General features: G+C 39.4%; 1 protein-coding gene across 1 annotated transcript in view; it reads right to left on the bottom strand.

The window, feature by feature from the left end:
- kcnh8 (potassium voltage-gated channel, subfamily H (eag-related), member 8) overlaps positions 1-7,319 on the bottom strand; it is a 37,936-nt gene extending 30,617 nt beyond the window's left edge. The window contains exons 1-2 of the mRNA XM_088009951.1: positions 7,307-7,319; positions 3,993-4,226 (exon numbers count right to left, since the gene is read on the bottom strand). Of these exons, the coding sequence (XP_087866077.1) occupies positions 3,993-4,226; positions 7,307-7,319 (247 nt within the window). The remainder of the gene's footprint in view (positions 1-3,992; positions 4,227-7,306) is intronic.
- Between the last annotated feature and the right edge of the window lie 502 nt (positions 7,320-7,821).

Raw genomic sequence — 7,821 nt, 5'->3', positions numbered from 1 at the left:
GCGGAAGAGCAGCTTGGAGACTGCAGCTCCAAGGAGGAGCTTTGTGGAAACTTGTGAGACCTAGCATTTAGGCAACCCGGAATGGTTGCCATGGGAGATCCAAGGATTTCTCGAACAAGCATGAAAGAATCGAAGCAACTCTCCGGGTATGCTTTTCATGAAGGAATATCATTATAACATGATTTAAATCTCTGTGATGTAAAAAACACAAAGGCTTTCACTGAGGGCCCCGTGTTTTTTACATGACACTGCTCTTCCACAGGATCCTGCATTAATTCTTTCATTCGTGAAGCCGAAATGAATTCCTGATCAAGAGGGATTTCCTACGGAGTCTCCTCTCATTACTCCCACTCATGAAAATCTCCTTGCAAGACGATAATCACGGTGTTTTGGTCTCTGCGTGTGTGTTGATGCGAGAGGGAAAGTCTGCGTGTCTGCGAGGGGCGGCGGCACGATCGAGCACACAGCACGAGAAGGAGCTTCCCTGATTGCGAACACGCCGCGCTCCCTTTTCTTAGACCTCCAGACAGACAGATGGAGGACAAACTGATTCAATCAGCCTCGTTTGCTTTCGGGACTCCGCTGTGGCTGATGAAAAAAGAAGGGGATGATGAAACAAAAGAGCAGTAGTATAAGGGATAAGAGCCAGAGTAGTGGGAGGCAGACAGATGAATCGGCAGAACCATGTGGAGGTGCGAAACATACGAGAAAAAGGAAAAAAGAAAGAATGATACATCAGTAACTGAAAGGAGATCTTCTGTGTTGGTAATAGCTAAGCTGTGTGTGTGTGTGTGTGTGTGTGTCTATAAACAACACTGAGCTGCCAGCTAAATTGAATTTAAAAGGTAATCAAGTAAATGCACAGAAAAACAGTAAATCAGAGCCGCGCGTTTAGTACAATCAGCATGGAATGAGCCATTTTCCGATACCACATGGCATCGTTAACAGACTTTACAGCAGCTGTCTTGGACCTGCACTTCCCCTGAGGTGCAAAAATAACATTAAACACAGCAATTAAAAAAAAAAAATCTCTACTTAATGTGACAGTTTTTCATGGATATTTGTGTTTTCTTGGGCTCCAGGTCGACCCTTCATTCATCTGTGCTCCTCATATTGGCATTTTGTCAATTCACTTGTAAATCACTTGAGTTTACTTAGCTCCTTGTCTATTTTTGTAATCAAGTATTTCTATAGTGGTTAGTATTCATAAGATGCTTAAAATATTCCACAAAATGATATTTTCTGAAAACGGTATTTTCTGAAAACGTAACGCATTGTTTCCACTGGATGCGACTTTGAGTCTCTGATTCTTTAGATCCCAAATCAAACCAAAAGCAACTTTAGGCAACTTCCTTGTTATTATGTATTGGAGTCTTGACACCACATTTTCGCGTAGTAAAACAGGAACTAAAATTAGAGCTAAGATTGGAATAAATGTAATTATTTTAACGTGTCGGCTATTGAAGCAGATATCAAGCTGACAGCAAAGTGGCACACGGTTGGTACGAAAAGCCTCATGGTGTTTCAAGTGTGACGTAACTAGAATTACAGGAAATAACAAAGGTGCAAAGGGACCAGCATAATTTTTTTGTTGGTTTAGTTATTACTATTTTATCCAGAATGAGACCCATGAGTAAAGTCATTCCTCTACCAATTTGTACCATCTACACATATTATCATATATTATAGGGGGGAAAAAAGAATCATGAGATGCTCAAATATTAGCATAACAGTCTTATTTCCTTTTATTGTGGTTCTGCCTTTTGTTTGGGGCCAGTAAAAATTTCATTAAAAAATGAGAGATTATAAATACTGACCAATGCAAGAAAAGATCAGGGGTCATCCTGGTGGTATAAATTATTTACTGGAATCATATAGCTACATGTCCTTACAGCAGAATATGGGCAAAAGGTAGAAAAATCAGCTTAGACTGTTCAGATGTGTTATAGGGAGCACAAGTGTATTTTTAAAAATAAAGGGTAAGAAAGGTATGGAGAAAACCAAAGCCAAAATCAAATCTATAAAAGTTGGATACAAATTTTAAGAAGTGATAAAGATCAGAATGGCAAAAATGAACAGCATCCTTCAGAGAAATGTTACTGCTGCTTAGTAAACTGTCTTCCACAAAGTTAACTACCGTACTTTTATTTTAGTAGTAGTATTTCTTCAAATGGGCTGCACAGTGGTGCAGTTGCCTTGCAGCAAGAAGATTTGATTCCCGGCCCCGGTCTTTCTGCATGGAGTTTGCACGTTCTCCCTGTGCATGCGTGGGTTTTCTCCGGTTCCTCCGGTTTCCTCCCACAGTCCCAAAACATGACTGTCAGGTTAATTGGCCTCTTCAAATTGCCCCTAGATGTGAGTGTGTGTGTGCATGGTTGTTTGCCTCTGTGTTGCCCTGCGACAGACTGGCGACCTGTCCAGGGTGACCCCCGCCTCTCGCCCGGAACATTAGCTGAAGATGGGCACCAGCAACCCTCTCGATCCCACTAAGGGACAAGGGTGTAAAGAAAATGGATGGATATTTCATCAAATTCTTAATTTTTCCATTTATTTATTTGGTTAACTAAAGCACCTCCTTTTGATTAACAAGTTTATTATTGTTTTATTTTCTCTAATTGTGTTGCTTCTCCACTGTTACTCTGTTTTGCAAATTATTCAGTAAATTACCATATTTTAACTGCAGGGTGTTTTTGTCTCCTCTGAAATTGCTGTGTTGTTTTTTTTTGTTGCATTTCATTAATGTTGTGCTTTGTTCGGCATCAGCACAGTAACTCATTTTTTCTGCTACATGTCAAAGGAGTTCGGCAATTTCCGAGTCTAAAACTCCTACGTCATTTAGTGGATACATTTTCTTATTTTATTTATTTTATACTCCTGTTTCAATTTTTGGTGGGTTCTTTTTCTTATTGTATTGTGCTTTGATTTATGGACAATTAAAGCACATTATTAGACAGATTTTTGTTTGTCTGAGGAAATGGAGAATCCTAGACGTTTTTTTTTTTTTTTTGTTTTTTTTGTTTTTTTTTAAATAACTCCGTCAAGTAGTCCAAAACTGAAGTGGGCATTTTCTAAGAACTGATTTCAAATTTATGTCAAAACTCTGGAACATAAACTCACGAAAGCCTCACCCCGTATATAATAGTTCCCATTTCATCTCGTCATTATATTCACTGATACACAGATCGGTGATCGTATGGTCTGACACCTTAAAGATGTCAGACCATACGGTACCATATTATATCCCAACAAATAAATCATGTGCTGAAGACTTGATATGCTCAATATTTTCGTCTTGGGCCGCCGCCTTATCAGAAAGGCTGCACGACACCACAGCTGGAAGGGCTGAATGTGACGGACGGAGACGAGGATGAGCAGTCGGGAGTTGGCAGCTATTAAAATTTTAATGGTCTGGGACATAAGTGGGACATTTCTAACTTACGACTTTGATTCATCGCTGCTAAATGGGCACAGATCAATAAAAAAGATTTCATATCCATTTCTGTCTTTATTATTTCATCCATCCATCAATCAATTTCTCGGCCCAAATGAAGCTTCCTCAGCTAATGACACAGTAACACATTCACGGAAACATAAAAAGATAAAGTCCCACATTAAAGCCGTTATATGGATTATTTCTTATAAATCTCAAAGCTTGTCAACTGGCCTTGGTTTAATTCCTGCTTGACGAATGGCAGGAGGAACGCAGCGGTTATGTACAGTGCCTTTAAGTGTTTATACACACAAGCTGGAACCATGTATTTCAGAAACCCAGAGATGGAAAAATAGCTAGAAGGAAACCAGCAATGAAAGCAATCCAGAAGAAGAGAGCTCAATAAAATACAGTGTTAAGAGTTTGTGCTTATAACGACACAAACTATAAAAACGTTCTCAGGTTATGTACACATTTCCAAGGTGTTGCATCTGTAAACATGAGACAAAACGAAAATTGAAACATTAAAAGAAAAAAAAACATGAAACAAAATACGTAGCACCTGTCTTTGTGTAGAACATGATTTCATTCTTAAACTCCTTGCGCTCCTCCAAGGCCTCGTCGATGCTCAGGATGATGCTTTCGCTGGTCTCGGGCCCGTACAGGAACTTACAGGCACAGCTCTTCTGCATGACCTCTGTCCGAGAAAAGCCTGTGAGTTCGCAGAAGCCATCGGAGCAGTAGACGATGGGAAATCCCTTCGACATCTGAGCATTGGCCAGGATGAAGTTACTGTCTGCAATGAAGCAAGAGAGGAAATAAAAAGTGAGCAAAAGCTGTTCTGGTCAGTGGGGACTTTAGTTAATTACTGTAACACTGTAAATGGAACATTTGTAAAAAGGGGGGCGGGGGGAAGCACATTCTCTGTCTATTTCATTTTTTAGCAAAAAACTAGTTATGAATCAAACCACGTGATCTTTTTTTTTTTTTTTTGTCTTGTTTATACCACAACTGCAGGAGTTTGTGTCCAACAGCGATGTTCCTATTAGGCTAAAGCCTCTGACTCAGAACATAGCAAAACGTATCTAAAAATAGAATCATAAAAAAGGAAGGCATAAGAAATACAGAGCCAAACAATTTTTTAACATTAGGTTTTAAATATGTTTATGTCGCCCATGAATTTTGACATTTGAAAGTGCTGAAAAGGATAACATTTGAGCGCGGCGTCTGCGGGGACTGATAAAGGTTTACGGCCACCATTAAGCTGCCGTTCTAAAAAGCTGTTATTTTTTCACTCTTGTGTTGAGCCTGGAAGTTGGGACTGAATTTGGCTTTTAGCAGAACTCCTCCTAAAAAGTATGCGGCTTGAAATGAAGTTTAAGAATAGAAGAAAAAAAACTGAATTTGCAAGCTGATTTTTTTTTGTTGTTGTTTGTTTGGATTCAATGTGAAAGTCAAAAATGCGGCAGTGGGGGATTTTTCAGCTACAACACAATATGAGCTCAGAGCATAAACTGAACATTAACCAGCATGTCTTTAGGCAACAAAGCTGTGGTTTTGAGACATGCATGTTTAAACCTTGCAGTTCCCCCTCACCACACCACCAGCTTTAAAAACTTCAAAAATGGAAACAAACGCAACTGGTCAAGTGGCGCCTCTACAGCTCTGCGAGAGAGTTGCTCTCAGTGGACACAGGACTGATGATGTGACTTTTAACGCAGCGATCCACAGCATGATGGGATCTTCAGTTCAAGCATATGACGGCCTGGTGTAGGTTGAATGAATAGAGGTCATGTGGTTCGGTGAGCTTCCCGTTTAACTGCACGCTGGAGAGCAACTGAGCCCGACAGTTTACACTCAGCTACATTTTCATATTATATTTCATATTAAAGCTATATGCAGGACTTTGTTTTGGCAGATTTGCATCTAATGATATTGGTTTCTTTCTTTTTTTTTTTCTTCTTTGAAACAAACTTTTATTCAGAATGAAGTTGATGATTGGGGAAGTTCTGAATTGACGACGGAAAGAAACCTCACGCGAGTTGACGTTTATCACAGTTAATTAGCCAATTGAGGCTCATTCTGGACAGCCAGTCGAAGCTAAGCAGCTGTTTATACCTGAATATCTACGATGGCTCACAGACCTGCTATACCAACATACACACATGGTGCCACAAGGCTGAGCTGTGCTGATAGACAGCTAATATATCCAGCACAATACTCATTACACATGGCAGTGGACAATGAAGGTTTGACAGATTGTGAAAAGTGTGTACTTGTGGATTTGAGTGTTTCCTGCTGCCATTTGATAAGCAGCCGAACAGCGAACCCTGGCCAGCCTATTATACAAGTGCACTAGAATGGTCTGACACAGTAATTGCAGAACAAATAAACTTTCAGACGTTTGCGTAATTACAGTGAACGAATGAGTCACGCACACATTTCCAGACGTTCACACGCGCAAACATGAGCAGCGGTACGAGACGTCCACCAAGACGGCTTGTTTCAATTACACTGCATTACAAAAATCTATTTTCTACATCGATAACTCACTTTTTGAGCAACCTGGTTGTCTAAATTGCTTTATGTCGCAAGTCAGGCTTTGTTGAGTAAAAGCCACCTTCGGTTTGAGCTACAAATGGAAAATCAGAGAGTAAAAGATTGCATGTCCGGTTCTCGAGAGGAATCAGATGCTTGTTTTCCATTCTGTAGGAGACATTTAACTTTTCATGCTATTTGTCGAAAATAAACTGCATAACTCTTGTTTTAACTGAATTTTAGGTGAGATTGTCGTATTAGTTTAAGATATACTCAGCTTACACTGTAGCTGAATCCATTGCAGACAACAAGACACACCCAGATATGTCATATAAGAGATGACACTTTGATGGGACAACCCGGACAACTGCAGGTCTCTGTGTAGGGACTGGCTGTCAGGGGCCACTGAGGCTCTGCTTAAAGAAAGACTGAAGCCACTGTGTCCCTGACAAGGGCCTAAAGCGTTTCTGGTACCAACTCAGAGCAAAGGAGGCTAACAGAAACCTAACGTTTACAAAGACATACAACTAGCATAACATTTTTATTATAGCGGTTACGCAGATGACATGTTGTATATTCTAAGTGTTTTTTCTGGAGGGAAGAGACTCAAATTGATGCCACAGCTAGGAATGGGAATTGAATTTAACTATTTCAATTCCATTATCAGTATCACTTATCGATTTGATTCCTTATTGATTCTCATTGAAATAGGGAATAAACTCCATAACTCTCAGGCAGTCCACTCCCAACTACAATCATAATAAATTAGAATATTAATGAAAAAATCATGAGTTTCAGTAACTCAGCTCACATAATTCCACACAGATTGATGTTTTAAAGCTTTGTAAATGATAATGATTGTTTGCTTACAGCTAATGAAAACATATTTAAGATCAGAATATTACATCAGACCAATAAAAAAAATATATATTCTTAATGGAGAAATAGGGGTCGAATGAAAAATTTGATAAACTCGAAGGTTTAGGTTTTTCAAAAGGTGGTTTTAATCTGACAAACGAGCCAGAACCCATACTCTAGTTTATTGAATGTGACTGCAAATCTTAACATGAGACGGAGATTATTCATAAAGCATGGTGCTAATATTACCTGGAGGAGGACCGAAGGAGTTAATCGTATTGTCTTCATGGCAGAAGACGATAAGCTCGAAGCTCCCCCAATCGAGTCACCGACGTCACTAGGCAACGTCAAACACTTTACATTCACACAAATCTGTTTGAGGGTATTGGAGGTATTTTATCCTTTTATTGGGATTAAAGCTCTGCACACATTGCAACTGAGAAGTTTTTTTGTTTGTTTGTTTTTGTAACTTTTTCGGACCATGGAACGCCATCTTGGATATTATTCCCAGCGTGTAGGAAACGTCATCACGCAAATACGTCTGACGTTATTGGAACCGACAAGCGAGATCGTTTGGCAGGCAGGTTCACACCTCTTCCAAAACTTCTACTTATATTGTTGTGATAGTAAAAAGATTACTTTGGCCAGAAATGGCGTGCTTACACAACTCTCTATCAGTTATTAAACTAATAAGGCCACCATCAAAAACATATATGAAACTATGTAACTAACAGCATTATTACATTATTAACTACATTCTTTTTGTACTCTTTCCTCCTCTACAAGTGTCCACACCATCTCAAGATGAAGAGGATATTAGGACCTGCTAATATCCAAACCTCTATGGACAAGATGGTGACAGATATTAATATGGCACTCTGTCATTTTTAGTGGTTCTGCAAAGTGAATTTAACAAGCAACTAGAGTAAGCAACATGCTGTTGTACACACTGCATTCCACATTGGTTCGGTTATCAAAATAATATACTCAGATAC

Source organism: Poecilia mexicana, unplaced genomic scaffold (genome assembly GCF_051168715.1).
Source record: "Poecilia mexicana isolate PSO_F unplaced genomic scaffold, ASM5116871v1 scaffold_11, whole genome shotgun sequence".
NCBI classification, from domain to species: Eukaryota; Metazoa; Chordata; class Actinopteri; order Cyprinodontiformes; family Poeciliidae; genus Poecilia; species Poecilia mexicana.
Note: the sequence above shows the minus strand (reverse complement) of the source record. Positions and strands in the feature narration are given on the sequence as shown.